Source organism: Lepidochelys olivacea, assembly GCF_965140295.1.
Source record: "Lepidochelys olivacea isolate rLepOli2 genome assembly, chromosome: 7".
Classification (NCBI taxonomy): Eukaryota; Metazoa; Chordata; order Testudines; family Cheloniidae; genus Lepidochelys; species Lepidochelys olivacea.
Window position 1 is genome coordinate 74,157,463 of NC_140417.1, and position 23,645 is coordinate 74,181,107.

The following is a 23,645-nucleotide window of genomic DNA, read 5'->3' on the forward strand; positions in this document are numbered from 1 at the left end:
CACAACTATACATACAATATGATGGGGGCTAATTTCGCTACAACTAATCAGGAGAGAGATCTTGGAGTCATCGTGGATAGTTCTCTGAAGACATCCACGCAGTGTTCAGCGGCAGTCAAAAAAGCAAACGGGATGTTAGGAATCATTAAAAAAGGGATAGAGTCGGAGAATATCTTATTGCCCTTATATAAATCCATGGTATGCCCACATCTTGAATACTGCATACAGATGTCGTCCGCTCATCTCAAAAAAGATATACTGGCATTAGAAAAGGTTCAGAAAACGCAACTAAAATGATTAGGGGTTTGGAACGGGTCCCATATGAGGAGAGATTAGAGGCTAGGACTTTTCAGCTTGGAAAAGAGGAGACTGAGGGGGGATATGATAGAGGTACAGAAAATCATGAGTGGTGTGGAGAAAGTGAATAAGGAAAAGTTATTTACTTGTTCCCATAATATAAGAACTAGAGGCCATGAAATGAAATTAATGGGTAGCAGGATTAAAACAAATAAAAGGAAGTTCTTCTTCACTCAGTGCACAGTCAACCTGTGGAACTCCTTGCCTGAGGAGGTTGTGAAGGTTAGGACTATAACAGGGTTTAAAAGAGAACTGGATAAATTCATGGAGGTTAAGTCCATTAATGGCTATTAGCCAGGATGGGTAAGGAATGGTGTCCCTAACCTCTGTTTGTCAGAGGGTTGAGATGGATGGCAGGAGAGAGATCACTTGATCATTTCCTGTTAAGGTCACTCCCTCTGGGGCACCTGACATTGGCCACTGTCAGTAGACAGGATACTGGGCTGGATGGACCTTTCGTCTGACCCAGTGTGGCCATTCTTATGGTCTAACAGGAGGGGGATATTTGATCAGACCAACAGGGAATAACAACCCCTCGGATACTGAGAGAAAGGGCGAAGAGGGGCCAGCTCAGACCTCAGGGAATGCAGCAGTCATTCTGTGGCTGCTGTCCTGCTCTCCCTGCCTATCAGATTTGTGCAGTTATATAGATTGACCTGTGCTTCCAAGATCCTGTGGGTCTGACTGATTAGCAGTTTTTGGGATCAGGAAGGGATTTTTCCTTCAGAGCAAGATTGACAAGATGCCTGCTGAGATTCTTCACCTTCCTCATAGCATCCTGAGGGCTTGAAGGTAGGTTGGTAAGGAGAGTAAGAAAGCTGTCTGTTTATAATGGGAATTTGCAATGGCATCACAACTTGTGGCCAGAGTGCAGTGTGGATGAGTGATTTAAAGGGCCCAGAAGTAAACATGAGTAAGAGATCCAGGAGATTACTGGGGGATGCTATTAGCCTGAAGGAAGAAGGGAAAATCTTAAATCCTTGCAGACAGAGGTACCCGTCATGTGCACTCCCATTCCACCTCTTAGGGGGAAAGGTGAGAAGAGTCAGAAGTGGGCTGAATCATAGGCTGAACAGGGCCAATCCTGAATATTGGTTGTTTGTCATGAAGCCATTTAACACTTCCCTGAACCCAAATAAATGCCTGGGTTAAACGTTAATATAGTTGTGGTCTTCCACTTTAAAACTCATCTCCTTAGCTGTGTTTCATTCTCCTATCTGTCCTGGTCTACTCAGTATTTGCCAACAACATTTAGCACAAAAGATACATTAACCTAAAATTCCCCCCATGCTTAGAATCAGAAATTGGTGGGATATCTGAGTTACACAGTGTCTGCTGGCAAATGTTGACTTTTTAAATGGCAACCACTGCAAATCAACAATCAGTAGCAGTAGATAGATTATTGACTGGGATTTTGGAATCTGTTTTATCAGCTAACAGATGTCACTTAACAGAAAATCTGGTCCAAAATTTTTCATTTTTTAATTAAAAAAGGACAATAAATGGCTTTTTAAAATAAACTAAATATTTTGGGGAAGTTTTCATTTCTTATGGTTTCTGACGAGTTTCAAAAACTATAAAAGTTTTTTTTTTCCATTGGAAAAAATTGACAATTTCCATGTTTGGGGCAGGGAGTTCATTTCTTTTGAAAATTTTGACAGAAAATACTTACCATTTTCCATCCAGGTTTAGTCAGACTTTTAGACTTAAAAAAAATTGTTGACCAGCTAGAGGAAATATATTGAGAGACCAATGGCCTGTATTATACAGGAGGCCAGACTAGATGACCATAGTGGTCTCTTCTTGCCTGTGAATCTAAGAATCTGTAAGATGTAACTAATTATTGCTAACTAGGTTTTTTTTTTCCATTTCTGTTATGGAAAACCTAGAATAGTTTTCACAACATTTCCACCAACTTAATTGAAGTATGTTTAAAACAAAACGCATTTGTGTTTGTGGATGAGATTACTCAGAGATAAGGGGTCACACATTTATGGTAAACAGTGGACTACTAATATAATAGTCAACTCTGTTTCTATTTCATTGTGATGCCATTTGTTTCTATTGTTAAGCCTTGTGTTCAGAAGAAAGACAGTGTACAAGATAATGAAATTTAAGTACTTGTGGCACCTTAGAGACTAACAAATGTAATTTGAAATTTAAGTGTTATCATTGGGTCACATTCTGCTTGCAGATGCCTGTGCACATCTCACATTGACTTTATGGGAGCTGCAATATTTTTAGCTGCTTGCAATATTTCACTTTGTGTTTTGAATATGTAGAATTTATCTTATTGTAACTCGATGTAACTTTGGCTGCTCCAGTATCAATAAAGGGCATGATCTTACCATTGCTGTTCACAGAGAACTCCCACGCAATTTAGCAGGAATGTGGGATGCATATCAGCAGAAACAAGGCCAAGAGGTCTATCTTCTTAACTCCCTGCAAACTATTCAAAGCTATTGCCTCCTCATTATCCTCCTCCAAACCATCTTTAAAAGTCTCCTTTTCCACCATGCTGACAAAAAACTTGACAACAGGCTGATTATTGTGCTCAGACCACTGCCTATCATGGTGACCAATATGGTCTAATTCTTTCCTTGTACTCCCTTGTCTTGTCTGTCTGCAACCATCTGTTGTCTCTTGTGTTATTCTTAGCTTGTAAGTGCTTTGGGGCAGGGACTATCATTTTCTGCTGTTTGTACAGTGCCTAACACAATGGTGTCTTTGTCCATGACTAGGGCTCCTAGGTGTTATGGTAATATAAATAATAATAATTAGGAACATATTACCATTGCTTCTTGTTTGGTAAGGGCTATGCTCTTAACTTAAAAAGCTGACACTTGGACTGTGAATTTGTTCCTATTTTATAGATATTCGTGGGCTGCAAGGATTTCTGGACCAGGCCTCTAGACTGGGACTTGATGTATCTTTACAAAAGGTGGACAGAAACATCAGCAGAGTTTTTGCCAGCCTTTTTACTACCATGAAAACTGAAGAGTTGAATCGCTACCGTGACACATTACGAAGAGCAATCTTACTTCTAAGCCCCAGGGGAGCCCAAACTTTCATCAATGAGGTCAGTGCATTGTTCTTTTTAGAATTGTGCAGTAGAAAAACATGCATGATATTTTATACAGTAGGGATCAAATCTTCCAAACTGGCACATCTTGAAAATGTGGACCTACATGTGTTAGTTTGTTACTAAATATCTTAGTCGATGTCCCGTTTCAGGAAAATGGTTGTAACATACTTTTGATTACCTAAATACTGCAAGTGAATTGAAAGACCAATACACTATCCTAGAAAAGCAGCTATATTTATCGGTGACTGTCAACTTTACCGAGGAAATTCCCAAATCCTTGCTAAAAGGAATTATGCTGTTCACGTCTCTACTACAAAGGTCTCTAGAATATACTCTCAGTGTGGCAGTGGAATCACAGTATTTTTACTACAAATACAGTTGCCTTATTTCTTTATGGTTTCTTGAGATCAGTGAAATTAATTAGGAACAACATGTAGCTGTTAGGTAAAGATGTAATTAACACTGTGCCAAGGGCTACTGTTTTGACATTAATTATTTTCCACACGTTTTTCCAGTATGAGGTAAAGAATGACTTTGGATTGCTTACTGTGCTGAAGAGCCTGAAATCTAAGGTCAGATCCTCAGCAGATGTAAATTAGCATAGTTTTACTGATCTACACTAGCTAAGAATTTGGCCTTAAATGTTGTACCCTTTTGCTTTAATTCACCAGAGAACTGAACTGTGAAATTCAAACATGTAAGGCCTATTTCCAGTTGTCAGTGTGTTGCTACATGAAAGCCTGCTATATTAAAAAATAAAATCATTTTAAATTGAATTAGTACAGTCACTGTTTGGTAGTTTTCTTGGCTCATATCAGCATTAATAAACCTTTCATTTTATGTTAAACTGTGATAATGTGTAATTATTTTTTGATGAACATGGTTAATTTTAGTGCTGATGAATAAGGCAGTCTAAGACCATGGGAAGGTCAAGATAAAGAGTCAAATTCTGTCCTCAGATATGCGCATGAAAGTCTCAGTGACTGCAATTAGCGTTATGCATAAGCACTTGAGGTCATAATTCAGCCCAAAGAGTTTACAGAAAGCTATGCTCAGCTCAGCTAGTAGTCCCTGTCTGTTTTTTCATTGGAGGCCCACTATGACAGAGAATTTTGGGTTGGTATTCAGATCTGTTCAAATGAAATGTCCGAAACTGGTACTAAACTGAGACCAGCATTTACAAATCACTCTAACCTCAGCCAGATATAAAGTCTGTCTCCTTTCAATACTCATAATTCCCAGAAATGCTAATAAGAGTTATACTGACAGGACAATAGCCCTGCAGGTCTCTAGACTTTGAGTAATGCATTAAACCACTTTACCACTCAGCCCCTCTGAAAGCAGTATGGTATTATATGTATTAGGGATAATGATCCTGGTATTTGTCCAGATCCCTGCAGGAGTATAACCGTGGGCAGAAATGAGAAGTAATTTATTGGACAATCTTCTTTTATTGAATCTTGATTGATTCAGAAAAGCTTTACGAAAGAATATTTAAATAATAAAAATCAACTCCCCAAAGGCTTGAGATATTTGAGTATATGCTTTAGGGGAGAACCCTGCATTGGCAGGGAATGAACTTAAATGGGACTCAATATGTCTCTTACATTTCTAGTGTCTATATGACTCTGTGGAGCTGTGTACTTCTATAATCATGTAAGGCATAAATACAGATTGTACACAATACAATATAGAGTGTTGAGTTGCAACTTTCGGATCAATTGTTTTTTATTTAATTTACAGAGATAGGTGTTCAAAGCATACAGAAGGAGGAGGAAACTAGTATGAAGGCAAGAAACCTACAGTTACCAAATTACACATATAGAAGGACTCATATCTATAAACAATGGGAAACAGTTTTCCTCTCCTGGAAAAATTTTCAAGAACTGAAAAAATATTTCACTGAAAAATTCCCAACTACCTCTGTTAACATCAATGAGGATACTAATAAAGTCCTGATTGAATGCAGGATAATGCTTGAGCACAGACACACTCAAACAAAAGTTAAGATATTTTAATGAAACTTCTTTTATTGTAAGAGACATATTCTCATCCAGTATCTTGAGACTGTTCAATGACTACTAGTTGAAATCAGCAGATAGTACTTTGCCTGTTAATCAGTGCAAAAAGAGAGAGATTCTTCATTTTCTTTAGAGATGGCCCTGATCTAAAAAAAGTGGATCTAGATTTCAGCCCTAGTCACCTCCTACCCGAAGTTCAGGGGTGTTTAGATCAGGCATCTAGATTTATAGAGAGAGGGACCAACTTAGGAATTCACATCCAGGTCAGGGTTCCGAAATTCCCAAAGCTCAGAGGTGTGCAGTTGTAGGGTTTTGTTTCGGGCTTATCTCTCATTGTTTTAGACATCATTTCTCCTCTATTGGCTTAGTATCCGTAACGTCCGGTTCTGTGACAGTCTGTGCTCACTGCTCATAGGTTATGTGATAGTCCATGCTCATAGCTTCTCAAGCTTTATTTTCTGCTGAGACTGTTGTACTAGAGAGAGAGAGAGAGAAACCTCTTCCGGGGCAGTGAGGAAAATGTGCATTGAAAGTCTTTGTAGACAACTGACTGTAGTGTTGCTTGACCCCTAAAATGTGTTATAAATGTCATCATCTGCAGATATTGCACTACAAGCTCACTTTGGGTGTTGAAGCAAACCTAGTGTCAGTGCAGTGAGCTTCCTTTTGGAGAAATAGTACATGAACTTCAATCATCAAGGGGCAAATGCCCTCTTCTACACATGCGGAACTCCCTCTAACAGTGGGACTGGGACTGTTGCACAGTTAATGTGCAAAAGTTGGGCTGCATTAGGGGGATGGGCACATAGAGGAAAAGGAACCAGTGCACAGGGAGGGAGGGAAAGGAGCCAGGCGATCCATTACCTGGTTGTTTTTTCCTTTGGCTCATCCACTGGCAGGCAGGGCCACAAGGGCTATCTCAGCCTCTGCAGTCTGGGTTGGGAAAGGAGAGGTCACTGGTGGAGAGGTCAGGAGTCCAGCCTGCTACTAGGGCTGTGTGATGGGTCCTTGGCTTTCCTCTTAAAGGAAGTAAATTTGAACAGGCTATTTTTTAGAGCTGAGGGCTCTTCACTACATAAAGGCATCTATCAGCTGGAGAGAATTCAAAGTAGGGTGACAAAAATGATAAAAAGATTGGATAGCATGACCTTTAAAGAGAATTTTAAGGAACTTGCTTTATACAACCTGACAAAAGGGTAACCAGTGCTTAGAAGAAGTAGCATGAGAGGAAGAGGAATTATTTAAGGTGGTTATGGGAGGTATAACAGGAAGTAATGACGTAAAACTAAAAAGAGGAAACTTTCTAACATGTGAGGTCAATTAGACAATGGAGCCTCTTGCCAATGGATGTGATTGAGGCATCATCACTCCAGGTGTTCAAGAGTACTCTAGATGAAACACTCAACGGCAGTGTAGAGGTCATTCCTGCACTAGTTCAAAGGATGGACTAGATGACACAGATGGTCTTTTTCAAGACCTTTCTGCTATGATTCTGTGTGAATTAATGTAGACTGGTGAATTTTGTATAACCACATGCGGGATGAGGAACGAGTAGATGTACAGTGCACATTGTAAGGAGAGTGGTCACTTTAGATAAGCTATTACCAACAGGAGAGTGGGTTTGTGTGGGGGGAGAGGGGGAGAGAAAACCTGGATTTGTGCTGGAAATGGTCCAACTTGATTATCATACACATTGTAAGGAGAGTGATCACTTTAGATAAGCTATTGCCAGCAGGAGAGTGGGGTGGGGGGAGGTATTTTTTCATGCTTTGTGTGTATAAAAAGATCTTCTACACTTTCCACAGTATGCATCCGATGAAGTGAGCTGTAGCTCACGAAAGCTTATGCTCAAATAAATTGGTTAGTCTCTAAGATGCCACAAGTACTCCTTTTCTTTTTGCGAATACAGACTAACATGGCTGTTACTGTACATCTAGGTTTCAGAGTAACTTGTTGGATATTTTTTCCTAACCAGTTACATTTTACAATGGACATGCATTTTAATACGATTTGTGTTTCAAACCACAGGTTATTTCGATCACTTAACGCAAGACAAGGTGATTTGAGTCCATACAGTTTGTTTCGTTTTAATTTTCTCACTTCTCTAGACCAATAGATCCTAAACTGTAGGTTATTAGACAATTGCAAGCTCTCATCAGTAAGAGAAGGGAATGGAACTCATGGCCTTTAACTGTGTGAAACTTGTTAATTGCCAACTTCAATGAGATCTTAAATATATGTGCTTTTAAAAAAGGCCCAACTATGAATACAGTGTATGTTTGCTGAGAAAGATGGAAATATAGATTGGGTCTACTTAAGTTGTTTAAAAAATAGCACGGAGATTGTAATGAGAAGGCTGGCGTAGATGCATTAATATTGGATAGAATCAAAACTGCTCAGCTGTCTGACATAAGCCCTCCACAATAAATGAAGACTTTCCTTGAACTACTTAATAATAAAGGCCAGTGCCTTTGGAGCAGGAGGATCAGAGCTCTCTTCCTAATGTCACCATGGAATTCTGACAGCCATGTGCCGTCACATCTGTAAACTTCCTAGGTGGTCATAGATCCAGTAAAATTTTTCTGGTTTTCTTTCTCTGCCCTCCCTATGTGTTCAGCTCAGAGCTCTTACTGGAGTTCAAGGATTGCTCTCAGTTTCCCTTTACATTCCCCTATGTCAGATGGTTGAGTCAGTGCTGCTCCTGAGTCAGTACTGGAAGTCAGTACAGAGTGGTATATGGTACTGCCTCTTCTTCCTGCCCCTCTGTGCTAGCTTGTGTGCAAGAAATTGAGCTTGTCTTTTTAAATTCCCCATGATGTGACACCCTATCCCACAAATGGAATTATAAAAATTATATACGGTATCTTGAACATCCTCCGCTCCCAAGGAAAACAATCTTACCTATATGAAATCATTTTTAAAGGAAATAAATACCCTTTATCTTTTATAGTAAGTTCAGCAGGAAATCATGTTTCATATTGATAAACTTAATGTTTTGGCTTTTGGCATTCATTTTTGACACCTGTCTTTATATCCCTGTACCTATGTACACACATGTGGCTATGTATATGCTCTTTATAGAGTGATTTATAATGAGCTAGAAATCTTTTGTGAGGAATTTGGTCTGCAAAGTTTGTTTTTCCTCTTCCCCGCCTCCTTTAACATATTTGTTTAAATAGCAGTGATTGGCTAATTTTGTGTGGGTGAACTAGCAACCATTAAAATTGTGGGAATAACATAATTCTTCATTGAATAGGGCTAGAAGAAACCGCTGTACCTTTACTTTGTCTAAATCCAGCCTGCATTGTGTCTTCTCAGAAACTAAAATCTAGTCTGGCATTGATGACATTTCGGACAAATGGACCTTTTGGAGTTAAAGGAAAATAATTAAAATTTAGAAGAAAAACAAATAAACAATCCTTAACTGCTCAAACCTGAACTGAAAGTAATGTTTCTTGATCTTGAGTAAATTGGCTTAAACACAGATTCTTTTCCTTTGGTGATTTAACAGAAGAATACAGTTTTTCACTACAAGTAATCCAAGCTGGAGGAGCAATGCAAAAACAAAACAAAAATCCATACAGAAATATTTGTTTGAATATTAATATAAATTGTAGACAATTTGTGAAAAGGCTAAATTATTTTATATGGATTAGTCAGCAGAGTCTATGTACAACACCTTCCTATTTGTTTCAATTATCTTTAAGTGATTACATTTTTAAAATCCTTTTTGTTGGCTTCAGCTATCTGTGATCCATCAGATTTTGAAAATCATTGTAATGATTATGAAGAGGAAGAACACAAAGCAGCACCCATTCATACAACTTTAATAGTAAACAATAGCAACAAGTCTGTGGATGTTTGGGAAACAAAGATGGGAAAATGACTGGTTTGTGGAAATACAAGAGGATTAGTAGGAATTGTGGGCAGGGGCAGCCCGTCCATATAGGCGAACTAGGCGGTCACCTAGGCTCTCAAGTTAAATGGGGCGCCAAATTTGAGGGAAAAAATCAAATGGAAAAAAATACAAATAAAATAATGAAGATGTCATTATTTCAATTCCTATGCACGTACCGAGGGAATATGAATTATAATTCATTTCTCTACATTTCTGAGAATTTATTAATATGTCAAATCTTTTATTTGCTGCAAAAATAAATAATATTTTAGCAAACTTTTTTCAATTTGCGATGTAGGGTCAAGATGACCCACTCCGCAATTTTGAAAATCAATAACTCAGCCACAATGAAACACATCCACCAGCGGATGCAATGCTAGTGACACCTAACTAGAATATACATTAAGGTTGCATAGCCAGAAATTCTTGTACAGCAGAGATATTGCGAGTTGATACATGTCAAACGGTCATTTTAACACACGTCGCAGGTAGATGGTTAAGAATCAAGTGAATACTGTGGAAAATTGTGTTCTTGGTGCCAAAGAATAACGTCTTTCAGCATTATAAATCCAAAATTTGAGTATCTTTAAGTGTTGTTAAACCTTAACGTTGTTATTGGGCTGTATAATTATGAACATTTCTTTGTTACAACTGGTTAACATGTAATAAATAAGGTCCATAAAAGAAAAGTAACAGCATTTAACGCTTAATAGACTACGAAAGTAATGACATCCCACTCCAAGCGGGTAACCATAAGGAAGAGGATTATTTTCCAAACAACCAGTGGCAGGTTATAACGTGGGAAAAAGGTAATTTTGTTTCCATGTAAATGCTGTAACTAACTGTTTTAATAGGTAAGTGAGTGTATGTTACTAATCATTGTAGCCATCCCAACATGTCTTTTCTCCGCTTAAAGGTTCAATGTGGTTTAAATTGCCAGTCATATGGTGGGTGTGTCAGCCATCCTTAATGCGATAATGCTTGCAGTCGGGAGCACAGTACAAAACAATATTCAAATGCCCCATGGTAGAAAGAGGAAAAAGAAAACCCTCAGGAGCTGAGTATCATAAACGAAAGGCTGAGGAGGAAAAGGATCAAGCAAAACAGCAGGGATCCTTCCTGAAATATCTTCTCTTTAATCAAAATAAAGATGGACGCAGTTTACAGCATCCAGATGAAGGTATATTACTTTGAGATGAGGGTAGCTCACATCCACAAAAAATCAGTTTGGAAACCCAAGATGATGGAAACTTACTTCTAGATGAAGGCAGCTCACAGCATCAGATTGATATGGAATGGAGAAAATTTATTCATCTTCAGAGACACATGCAGAAATTGAAGTAAATGAAGTAGAAAGAAGAAAGGATGAGAAAGTTACAAACAAGTTACAGTATGGGGACCCAGCTTCATGGCCCAGATATGATGACAGTGTGCAGCAAATTCTCATGAAATGTGGACCCGAACAAGTTCATGAATTTCCCTTTCCTAAGGATGGAAATAAAAGAAAATTTTCTGCTCAGCATTACAAGAGGAAACTCATTAATGGGGAAGAAATTCATTGAAACTGGTTACAATACTCAGTGTCGAAAGACTCTGTGTTTTGCTTTTGCTGCAAGTTGTTTAGAAATCAGGCAATTGGTACATCACTTACTGAAAATGGTTTGAAGGACTGGAAAAACAGATCTTCAGGTCTCTCTTCACATGAAAGAAGTACAGAACATTTGGAATGTTTTAAAAATTGGAAAGAACTTGAATTATGATTGAAAAAAGGAAAAACTATGGATGAAGAAAATTTACATGTGATCAAGGAAAGAAGAATATTGGCAACAAATATTAGAGCATCTGATTGCTTTAGTGAGTGTTCTCTGTGGACAAAATTTAGCATTCCGCAGCCGTGGTAGAAATGAAAAATTATACACTCCAGGTAATGGAAACTTTTTAAAATTTGTTGAATACCTAGCTTTGTTTGATCCAGTCATGAAGGAGCATCTACGTAAAATAACTGATTATGAAAAACAGGCTCATTACTTGGGAACAAATATGCAGAATGAACTGATTCAAATCCTAGCAAATGCCATTAAAAAGAAAATTGTAGAAGCTGCCTATTCTGCAAAATACTTTTCAATAATACTGGACTGTACACCAGATGTGAATCATGTTGAACAAATGACTATCATTTGTTTTGTGGATATGGAAAAGTCTGCAGATGAAGATAATGTTGAAGTGCTCATAAAGGAACATTTTTTGGGTTTCGTACCACTGAAGGAGACGACTGGAGCATTTATGACTGAAACTATTCTACAAGAGCTTGAAACAGTGTCATTATCTGTTGAAAACTTACGTGGCCAAGGCTATGATAATGGGAGTAATATGCAGGATAAAGACAATGGTGTGCAAAGGAGAATGATGGAAATCAATTCTAGGGCCTTTTTTGTTCCTTGCAGTGTGCATTCTCTGAATTTGGTTGTCAATGATGCTGCTAGATGCTGTTTGGAGGCAATGTGTTTATGTGTTTTTCTCAGGCTCAACATGCCGTTGGGAGATTCTGACTCGCCATGTGAATTCTCTAACTGTGAAACCACGTAGTCAGACAAGATGGGAGAGTCGCACTGATGCTTTGAAGCCTCTTTGTTATGAACTTGGAAACATTTATGATGCCCTAATTGAAATTTCTGATGATGATGCTTTTACTGGATCATCTGGCAATACGGCACGTTCAGATGCAGAAGCTCTTGCAAATGGCCTTTCCGAGTTCAAATTTGTGACTTCACTCATTTTGTGGTATAATATCTTTTTTGAGATTAACCTCACTAGTAAGCAGCTTCAGGAAAAGAACCTGAACATACATTCTGCTATTCAAAAACTGCAGCAAACTAAAAATATTCTGGAGGAATTCAGAAGTGATGAAGGGTTCAAAAGAACACTGGTAGATTCTCTCGAGCTTGCTGAAGAAATAGACTTTCCAACAAAATTTGAACCAGAGCCAGTTCACATTCAGCAAAAGAAACAGCAGTTTTCATATGAAGGATGAGACACACCCATTCAGAACCCAAATCAAAGGTTCAAGGTGAATTTCTACTTCGCAGTCCTTGATACTGTTATTCACTTGGTTGACGAAAGATTTCAACAGATGCAGCAGCTAGAGTCAGTATTTGGCTTTCTATATGGTATCCACAGCTTGCAAAAGAAAACAGCAAAACAGATAAGAAAATTTTGTATAAAACTGGAGTCAGCATTGACTAATGAAAATTCAAAAGACATTGATGCTACAGATTTGTGTAGTGAGCTTCAGGCTTTTTCAAGATGACTTAAGAAACATTCCGCTCCTGAAGAAGTACTGAAGTTTGTGAAAATAAACTCAGACAGTTTTTCAAACATTTTTATAGCTCTACGCATTCTTTTAACTTTGCCAGTTTCCATAGCTAGTGGGGAACGTAGCTTTTCAAAGTTAAAATTGATGAAAGCATATTGTGTTCAACAATGGTGCAAGAGAGACTTGTTGGACTTGCCACAATGTCACTAGAGCATGAAATAGCTGGAAAACTGGATCTAAAAGAACTAGTGACTGAATTTTCAAAACTTAAAGCAAGAAAAGTCATATTTTAAGAGCCCAAAGTGTTTTGTAAATACAGGTTAAAGTTCATTAAAGAGTTTTCTTATTTCTTTCTATATTGGATGTGGTGGTAATGGCAGTTAAAGCAGGATAGCATAATGGATGATTTTGGATTTGTAATAATAAAAAATTATAATTAACATTTTTAATGCATTTTTATTTGAAATTGGACTAAAATATCATCTAACTGTCATGTACAAATCTATTCTGAAAGCTTTTTGTCTCTATTTTATCTGATCACAGAAACATTGGTTTGACAGACAGACAGGCAAACCGAATAATTAAGCCTCTCTTTAAAAAGAACAAAAAACAAACGCTTAAACATTAAAAGGAAAAATGGGCCAAAATGTTTCCCAGTTTACCAAAAACCTCAGCCTAGATCTTCCCTTGAGGTTTGGGGGTGGGAGAAGCACGATTGCGTGTTTCTCCTAACGTGCCAGTTGCTGGCAGCTAGTCTAGGGTCGCCCCTGATTGTGGGTGGCCTTTACAAGGTTTAGAATCTGCTGTAGTATTAGTCTTTTTACTTAATACCATGTAAGGCAGTGAGACTATTGGCTGGCCTAAAGAATTTAGATGTTTGCTAGAATTTTGAATCTGATAAGTGGATACTTATGCATAAGTATTCAGATTCATTCCTGGTACATCATTAGCTTTCAATGTAGTTACGGCATTGATAAATTTGCCCCTGACTGTTTAGCTGTCTGTTGGTTAGATTGTTCTATATACAAATAGTAAAATTAATCCAAACACATATACACTTAGATTTCCACATTCTTCATTGTTTAATCCTTTTGAGCAAAGGATTACAAACTTACCTAGGAGTGATCGAGGAAACTCTAGTAGAGTTACTGATAATATTAGCAGCTAAATTAATTATAAACAAGGAGAAATCTCTCACAAATCTCATTTTCAACATGACTAAATATGATTCGTGTGGCTATCACATGAATAGGTGGCAGCACACTATGGTGGAAGATTGCATAAAGTTAGTGGAAAACAAGATATTCATTAAACACCCTTCTTTGAAATGAAAACTCAGATAAAGTCATGGGTAGGCTTAATAATCTCTCATGAATTCTAATATGGCAGACATTTATTTTACTCATATATAGTCTGTCTTGATGTTAACGTGAACACTGACAGTAATGCTTTACCTGTGTACCTGATTGTTTGTTTGTTGTGGTGTTTTATTTTTAATTTGGTTTGCTATATTTTTTCCAGTATTTGAGTGTTTTTCCATTAGCCCATGGCATTATCACTTGATATTGTTTTCTCTGTTAGATTTCTCTATTTGATTATTTATTATAAAATCAAAGAGCTATTTAGACTTAGATCTGGGACCAAATTCTGACCAATTCAAGGAAATTGGTATAACAATCTCTCAAGTATGATGTAAAGGAACTGTGTGTTCTAAATCTTCATCCTAGCAGACCAATTTACCCCTGTGAGTTGCTTAGAGGAAAAATATGTGCACACAGCTGCATGTGGAGATGAATATGAATAGACATATAGCCATCACGAACCCCAGACCTTAACCTAGAATGTACCTCTTGATTCCTGCAATTAAGGACCTGCAGGACAGCTTCCCCACAGAGTTATTGTGACACACAATACTGGCTGACATCTTTCCCCATTCCCACTGCTGGCCATGGGTTTTCTGGCACATGACTCATTGCAGTGCCTGGGTACTGAGAATTGCCATATACTTTGATAGTGGATTTCTTCATTTGTTGGCTACAGTTTTTAAAATTGATTTTTGGCTTAATCCTGTCCCTGTTGAGCTCTGTGAATCCACTCTTTGATCCTGTGGGATGGCAAAATATTGGTAATGAATACAGATCATTGCACCTTCTAGCTGGGTTCCCTATGCTTGTTCCCTTTACTAATTAAAAAGGGCACTTCTTCCTGCCAGAGATTAAGGCTCCATGACTGTGGGATTTCCCTGGCATTTCTCCCATCATGCTTTCTTGTTCTATCCCAGGGGTTGGCAACCTACAGCACGCATGCCAAAGGTGGCACGTAAGCTGATTTTTGATGCCACTCTGGGGTTTCTGCCGCCAGCTCCTGCCAGCCGGGGTCCCCCGCCAGTCCCACTCAGCACCTGCTGCTGGCCTGGGTGAAGGAACCCCAGGCTGGCAGCGGGCTGAGACCCCGGCTGCCAGGATCCGGGGGCCGGAAGCCCAGAATGGGGGCAGGCTGAGCCGTTCAGCCTGCCGCCGCTCTGGGGTCCCCCCACTGGTCCCACTCAGCACCTGCTGCTGGCCTGGGTGAAGGAACCCCAGGCTGGCAGTGAGCTGAGACCCCGGCTAACAGGAGCCAGCGGCCGAAACTCCAGAGCGGCGGTGGGCTGAGCCGCTCAGTCGCAGCTCTGGGGTTTGGCTGCTGGCCCCTTGCCAGCAGGGGTCCCCAGCTGCAACCCCGCTCACCTTGCTTCTGGTTGGAGTTCAGGCCCCTCCCAGACAGGGTCCAGGCCTCTGGCCCTGCTCAGCCTGCTGCTGGTCTGGGGTACCAGCGGCCAGCTCTACTCACCTCAGCTGCCGATCTGGGGTTCCAGCCACTGACCTCCTGCCAGCCAGGGTCTGGATCTGCAGCCTTGCTCAGCCTGCTTTCCGGCCTGGAGTCCCAGCAGGCCACCCTGGGCTCTGCTCCTGGCCTTGGATCAGTGCTCTGCAGCCTCCCTGCTGTGGCCCACTGTCCCCAGCCTGGGACAGTGAGGGTTGCACTTGAGGCAAGAGAGGGTTTTGTTTGTCGCACATCAAGTGTTCAACAACATTTTGAAACAAAGCATGAAAAAACCTTTCTTGACGAAGCAGACAAGACTGAATTGATCAAAAAGGCAGTAGCAGCCTATGAGAAGCAAAGCAGTGTTTTTAAAAGCTTAAGTGTAAGTAAAAATCAAGCTACAGAAGGAAGTTACAAGATTGCACAGTGCATTGCAAAAAATGGAAAGCCGTTTACAGATGGGGAATATATAAAATAAGTTTTTCTCAGCAGTTTGGAGATTGTGTTCGATGATTTGCCAAATAAAGATACAATCATATCTAGAATAAAAGAACAGCCCATCTCTGCCAGAACAGTTGAGAGGCGCATAAGTGAAATGGCAGAAAACATTAAGGAAAAGCAGACGACTGCATTGAAAGACACAGCAGTGTTTAGTGTTGCAGCTGATGAGAGTGTGGGTACAAACGACGTTCCACGTTTGGCAGTTGTTGCAAGATATTGTGCTACCGATGAAATCCAGGAGGAACTTTGTTGCCTAAAACCCCTGGCATGGCACAAGAAAGGGGGAAGATATACTGGAAAGTTTTGTAAACCGTTTTGAAGACCGAGGAGTTGACATCAGAAAAATAATTTGTGTGACAACAGATGGTGCTCCTGCTATGCTTGGAAAACAGAAGGGATTTGTAAAGTTACTTGAAGATCAAATTGGCTGTCCGATAGTAAATTTCACTATATCATCCATCAAGAAAACCTGTATGCTAAAATTTCTAATTCAGAGCTTAATAATGTGATGAATATAGTGGTGCAAATTATGAATTTCCTTGTTGCTTGATCTGCTTTGACTCACCGACAATTTCAAGCACTGCTAAAAGAGATGGACAGTGCTTATAACGACATCCCACGTCACAGCAACATTCAGTGGCTAAGTCTTGGCAAGGTTTTGGTGTGCTTTGTAAACTGTTTTTATGCAATCAAGGCCTTTTTGTCAGAAAAAGAACAAAACTACCCCGAACTGGAAGATGACAAATGGCTGTGTAAGCTCATGTTTCTAACTGATATCACCGCTCACCTAAACGAACTCAACCTCTGTCTCCAGGGTGCAGGGTTCTGGATCTTTATGAAGCCTGGAAAGCGTTTGTTGTGAAACTAGCAGTTTTTTCCAGGGTTATTCAAACTTCTACTTTCCTCTACTTCCAACTCATAAAAGAGCTATCAACATGTTGCACTGTCAATGTCGATGAGATTGGAAAGTACATGCAAGAACTGGAATCAGAATTTTCTGACAGATTTCAAGATTTCCAGCAATTTGGCCCAATGCTTTCTTTTCTAATTAAACCTGAAAAGTTCAATGAAAGCGACTTGGATGTGCCTGTATTTCAGTGGATGGGTGTTGAAGATTTTGAAATGCAACTCATTCAGTTAAAAAGCTCAGAATTGTGGACATCAAAGTTTGTGGATCTGCAAAGCGCACTTGAAGCTACCGAGAGGGATCATAGGGCCTCTATTCTGACCTGCTGGTTGTCCTTGCCAGTGAAATTTAACTGTTTGAAGAAAATTGCATTTGCAATGCTTTCAGCATTTGGATCCACATACCTGTGTGAACAGGTATTTTCACACATGAAATCTGTCCTCTGTGCCTCTTGGAGCCGGTTAACAACTGATCACTCAGAAGCCTGTGTTCAGCTTAAAGTATCCAAATACGTGCCAGACATTGGAAAACTCAGCAAGGAAAAGCAAGGGCAAGGATCACACTAAACTGATAAGATCTGCATTTTAATTTAATTTTAAATAAAGCTTCTGAAACATTTTGAAAACCTTGTTTACTTTATATAACCAAACTACTGTTATATGTATAGTCTTATAGAGAGACCTTTAAAAATGTTAAAATGTATTGCTGGCACGCAAAGCCTTAAATTAGAGTGTATAAATGAAGAATCAGCACACCACTTCTGAAAGGTTGCCGACCCCTGTTCTATCCTCTGAGTTAAAATATATGATTTATAATGAATTAGGTTTTGTTTTTCACTTGTAGTAGTTGCATGCATGAAGGAATTTTTTTAACTGAGCTCTGCGTATGTTTCTTGAGTAATTCAGTTAATATATGTTAAACCCTAAACAGATATTAGACCAAATTCATCACTGGTATAATCCCTCTGGAGAACAGTGGATTATAACAGCAATGAATTTGGACCACAGTGCTTAATTTTGTTATACTTTAGTTTTTGTACTTTATTAAATCATGTCACACTATTGTTTCCAAATGCTCAGACTGTGCTCTTCTGATAGTTTCATAAATATCTTTTACAGCATAGTGTACCGGAAGATATTTTATCATATAAAATTACTAAGAGACATAGTAGTTTGACCAGATTTATTATGGCCTGTACTTTCTTATTAAAACTGACAGCATTCCTAGTGCTGTTTATGTAACATGCTCATATCATTTACATAGCTGTGAGAGGGGAAAAAAAACACTCAAGTGTGGGCAGTATGCTTTGTAAATAATCTGCATTACTAGCCTTATCAGATTTTCTCCCTAGATTCCCATGCATTTTGTTCAAGTTTAAAAAGAGGTATGATAGCTTTTGCATTAGCAGCTTCCCCTTCCTCTCCCCAGTGTGCATGTGCGCACACCTACGTTACACAAACACACTGTCTAATTTTGTTAATCAGTGCTTGACTAGGAGGAAAAGAAAATAGGGAGATGGTTACATTTTTGCTGAGTCACTTAACCTCGAAAACTGCATTGGATCATAGCTGAGTATGTTCAGCTGACAGGGTTTCCCTTACAAAGAGCAATCTGTCAGACAGCAGAACCAGGTTTTGACAATGTTATATGTCAGACATATGCATGGTTGTGAATTACTTCTAACTTTCTCCTTATTGCTCTGCAATAGAGTAAGTGGAACATGTTTGAGTAGTATGTTCACTGTTGTTTCAATTAAACATTCTGGGGTAGATTCCTGTTTGTTATTGTATTAAAGCATGGTGCAATTCCTAACATTTGCTGTTCTCCAATTATATATACCTGTATTTATTGCATGGATGGCAGCCCTATTGACATCAATGGATCAGACATATGGTTCAGTATCGTGACTCCAACAGAGGCTAGTATCAGCTGTTTCAGAGTCGTGCAAGAAACCCTGCAATAGTCACTTGTGAGTGAGTGGAGGGATAAAACAAACACATAAAAGCCCTAAAGGAAAGTTTTTTCTTAATGACCATTTAGCTGAATGCCCTGAAGCATCAGCTTTTATATCTCTTCAAAACTCTTATTTAAGAAATCCTTACTTTTGTAACTTCGGATGTCATTTTCCATATAATTCTCCAATCCTATTTGTAATCTTGCTAAGCTATTGGTTTTAATGAGATCTTGTGGAAATGAGTTCCATAGGGCATTTCCTTTTTTATCTGTGTTAAATTTGCCATTTTTTGGATTTTTTCATTATCCCTTTTGGTTCTTGTGTTATGAAAGATGGCATATAGAAGTACCTGATCTACCTTCACTCTGCCTTTTTTGTAGAAGCAGTGCAGCTCTCAAATGCAGTTCTGAAGTAGTAAAGTTAACTCTTCAGAAAGGAATAGAACCTGAAGTGTATCTGAACTTTGAAAGTGGTGGTCCTTTTGGCATCCTTCATAAGGAAAGACATTTATGTAAAGTAACTGTTGGTATTCTTATTTATTCAGTAGGTCCTGGCATCAAACATATTTTTTTAGAAAATTCATGTAATCTTTATTTGAAGAAAAAGTTTTTAAATTAACTGAAAAAATTGTTATATGTATGCATATTTAAACACACAGAGTAACCGAGGTTTTTGTTATTCTTATACACTGAATTGAGGGATGCAAGAGTAACCTTCATAAATGTACAAGGTTTATTTTCTTTTCAAATCATTTACTTTTGGGAGTTTGCCTGAATATTTGAACATCCTGCAATTTAAAGATAAAAATTTTCAAAAATGAATTGGAAATTTAAAATAAGTATTCTGACATATCTGTGGTTATAGAGCACGTAAATGTATGCAAAATGTTTTTCTACAAAATATTGTAAATCTTCAGGCAATGACTTTATCATTCACAGCAAGGATAATTGTGTGCAATTTTAGTATAATTTACCAGAATGCTTGAGATTACTAATTAATTATGGGTGATTAATTTTTAAATATGACCCTACATTTGCATTTCATTATCCTCTGGTTTGCTGATCTTAAAACTTTAGCAGAATTACTGTGTCTGTGTGTAAGAGAACCAGTTCTATCGTGTAAAATCTGAGTAATGTAACAACCAATAACTATTTAAAGAATTTGCCATTTTCAAATTATTTTTAACTAGATGTATTGAAAGGATCAGATGATATATACATTAGAAGATATAGAACTGAAATAGTAGTTATTTTCAATCTTGTGATATTTTCCAATGCCTTAGGCACCACTTACAGTAATTATGGGTAAATGTTGAGATTTTAATGGCAACTACTGTATCTCTCTTGTAAGTACAGGAGCTGTTGCAAGAGTCTTCCACTAAGATGGCCTGTCACAGAATCATAGAATATCAGGGTTGGAAGGGACCTCAGGTGGTCATCTAGTCCAATCCCCTGCTCAAAGCAGGACCGATCCCTGACTAAATCATCCCAGCCAGGGCTTTGTCAAGCCTGACCTTAAAAACTTCTAGGGAAGGAGATTCCACCACCTCCCTAGGTAACGCATTCCAGTGTTTCACCACCCTCATAGTGAAAAAGTTTTTCCTAATATCCAACCTAAATCTCCCCCACTGAAACTTGAGACCATTACTCCTTGTTCTGTAATCTGCTACCACTGAGAACAGTCTAGAGCCATCCTCTTTGGAACCCCCTTTCAGGTAGTTGAAAGGAGCTATCAAATCCCCCCCCCATTCTTCTCTTCTGAAGACTAAACATCCCCAGTTCCCTCAGCCTCTCCTCATAAGTCATGTGTTCCTGTCCCCTAATCATTTTTGTTGCCCTCCGCTGGACTCTTTCCAATTTTTCCACATTCTTCTTGTAGTGTGGGGCCCAAAACTGGACACAGTACTCCAGATGAGGCCTCACCAATGTTGAATAGAGGGGAACGATCATGTCCCTCGATCTGCTGGCAGTGCCCCTACTTATACATCCCAAAATGCCATTGGCCTTCTTGGCAACAAGGGCACACTGTTGACTCATATCCAACTTCTCGTCCACTGTAACTCCTCGGTCCTTTTCTGCAGAACTGCTGCCGAGCCATTTGGTCCCTAGTCTGTAGCGGTGCCTGGGATTCTTCCGTCCTAAGTGCAGGACTCTGCACTTGTCCTTGTTGAACCTTATCAGATTTCTTTTGGCCCAATCCTCCAATTTGTCTAGGTCCCTCTGTATCCTATCCCTACCCTCCAGCGTATCTACCACTCCTCCCAGTTTAGTGTCATCTGCAAACTTGCTGAGGGTGCAATCCACACCATCCTCCAGATCATTTATGAAGGTATTGAACAAAACCAGCCCCAGGACCGACCCCTGGGGCACTCCACTTGATACCGGCTGCCAACTAGACATGGAGCCATTGATTACTACCCATTGAGCCCGACAATCTAGCCAGCTTTCTATCCACCTTATAGTCCATTCATCCAGCCCATACTTCTTTAACTTGCTGGCAAGAGTACTGTGGGAGACAGTGTCAAAAGCTTTCCTAAAGTCAAGGAACGACAGTCCACTGCTTTCCCTTCATCCACAGAGCCAGTTATCTTGTCATAGAAGGCAATTAGATTAGTCAGGCATGACTTGCCCTTGGTGAATCCATGCTGACTGTTCCTGATCACTTTTCTCTCCTCTAAGTGCTTCAGAATTGATTCCTTGAGGACCTGCTCCATGATTTTTCCAGGGACTGAGGTGTGGCTGACTGGCCTGTAGTTCCCAGGATCCTCCTTCTTCCCTTTTTTAAAGATGGGCACTACATTAGCCTTTTCCCAGTCATCTGGGACCTCCCCCGATCGCCATGAGTTTTCAAAGATAATAGCCAGTGGCTCTGCAATCGCATCCGCCAACTCCTTTAGCACTCTCGGATGGAACACATCCGGCCCCATGGACTTGTGCTCATCCAGCTTTTCTAAATAGTCCCGAACCACTTCTTTCTCCACAGAGGGCTGGTCACCTTCTCCCCATGCTGTGCTGCCCAGTGCAGTAGTCTGGGAGCTGACCTTGTTCGTGAAGACAGAAGGAAAAAAAGTCATCCCTCCCTCCCTGAAGATACAAATTTAGTCCTGCCATTCTGGATTCAGGAAGTGACTCTGTGATTTACTCCTTTCCTAATTTCAAGAGATCATAGAGGAACAGGCCTTTTATCCTGGAAAAGGATAAGTAATAGGATAGTTACTAATTTGCACTTTGATTGTACCTTTTCAAATGCTCATTTAAATATCAGTTTTCATGAATGAAATAAAGTGATATTTACCCAAGACATTTTTAGTTCCAAATAAATTTGGAAAATAATTTGAGTCTTGAATAATTGTTTTGGAAATATGGCAGAGTACCGTTTGCACACAAGACAGAAGTTTAGGCAATACTTACCTTGAAAGTTTGAGGAGACTCGTCCTAGGACAAAAAGCTCTATCTAGTCGACCTTCTCTCCTGTTTCAGATTATAGCAGGTCATTTGTGCCAGTAACCCCAAAGGTCTATTGTGGTAGCTAGCTAAAGGACAAAAGTATCCTGGCTTTCCAATGACCATATTCCTTCTTTCAGTAACAGCAAGCAGAATGACCTACAGCAGCCCTATGGCACCTGAAGCTCCATCGACACTGGGTAGATGCTCCAGGGCCTGGGTCCAATAGGTTTAGGTTTTCTTTGCATTGGTGGATCAGCACAAAGGTTTGTAGGGCCTAAGACTTTGACTAGGTTTTTATGTTCAGAGTATAGGTTTTTATGAAAACTTCAAGAGTACTGCAGGTAAACCTCATGGGAGCCCATTGAAAATGAAAGTAAAGAAATATTTGGGAACCTTGTTTGTCAGGGGCAAGCACTCGGATTTGATTAAATCACATTTATAACAGAAGATCATGCTATAATCGTACAATAAGACTGCATTTCCTCAGGCAAAGAGTGTTCTATGTCAGACAAATAGAGCAGTACATCATCAGCAGAGAGTGTGATGTCTTAGTTGCCTTCATCCCCTGTATACCCTGAAGGTATAATAGGTCAAATACTCAGATTTATGGCAAGAGGTTAAATGGAGAGGGCAAAAAGAAAGGCAGACTGAGCACAGTCCTGAGAGAGATCTCTATAGAGATGAGAGGTTTGATAAGTAAGATGACTGTGACATTGGGATGGGAATGAAATGCGTTGGGGACTATGAGGAATTTCTATGGAAACTAGTTAAGGCTTAAATCTCTACAGATTTGGTTTGAGATGCTTTCCCAAATTTGTGTCTGCAAAGTTGGGTTAGAAGTCCTGCAAGAAGGGATTTTACTGTGAGATTTCTGGTACTCCTTGTTTTCATATGGGCTAGGAAATGGAAATGACATAAACAGTGTTTTCTCTTAGCATATCGGTCTTATCCCATGTTTTTGCTTCCTGTCCCAAATGCTACCAGGAAGTCCAGAGATGTGTGAAAATAAACATAAGTTTGTGGGGAAGGATAAAGTTATGTGAATATTTTCAAACTTCAGCATGTATGTGGTTGAGTTTTGAGTAAAGTAAATATTCAGTTCTTATCTTACCTACCTTGGTTACCCATGTGTTCTGAACATTAACATTTTTAGAGGATTCAGAACACTATACTTCACTGGATATTAGTGACTTCACAAGCACCATGAAAGGACAGGCACAGAGATGCAGACAATATTCAGGGAGATGTTCTGTGTTGTTGGACGTCTGCCCAAAACTGAACTAGCCACGAATGCTTTGATTAGCATTAATTATTTATTTATACTGCTCCATTAATGTACAGAGCAAGCTAAATCTATGTAA

At 39.3% G+C, this 23,645-nt stretch overlaps 1 protein-coding gene across 2 annotated transcripts in view; it reads left to right on the top strand.

Moving 5' to 3' along the window:
* GRID1 (glutamate ionotropic receptor delta type subunit 1) overlaps positions 1–23,645 on the top strand; it is an 828,161-nt gene that overhangs the window by 453,712 nt on the left and 350,804 nt on the right. For both annotated transcript variants that reach the window (XM_084633925.1, XM_084633926.1), the window contains exon 4: positions 3,231–3,436. In XM_084633925.1, coding sequence (XP_084490051.1) covers positions 3,231–3,436 — 206 coding nt within the window. The remainder of the gene's footprint in view (positions 1–3,230; positions 3,437–23,645) is intronic.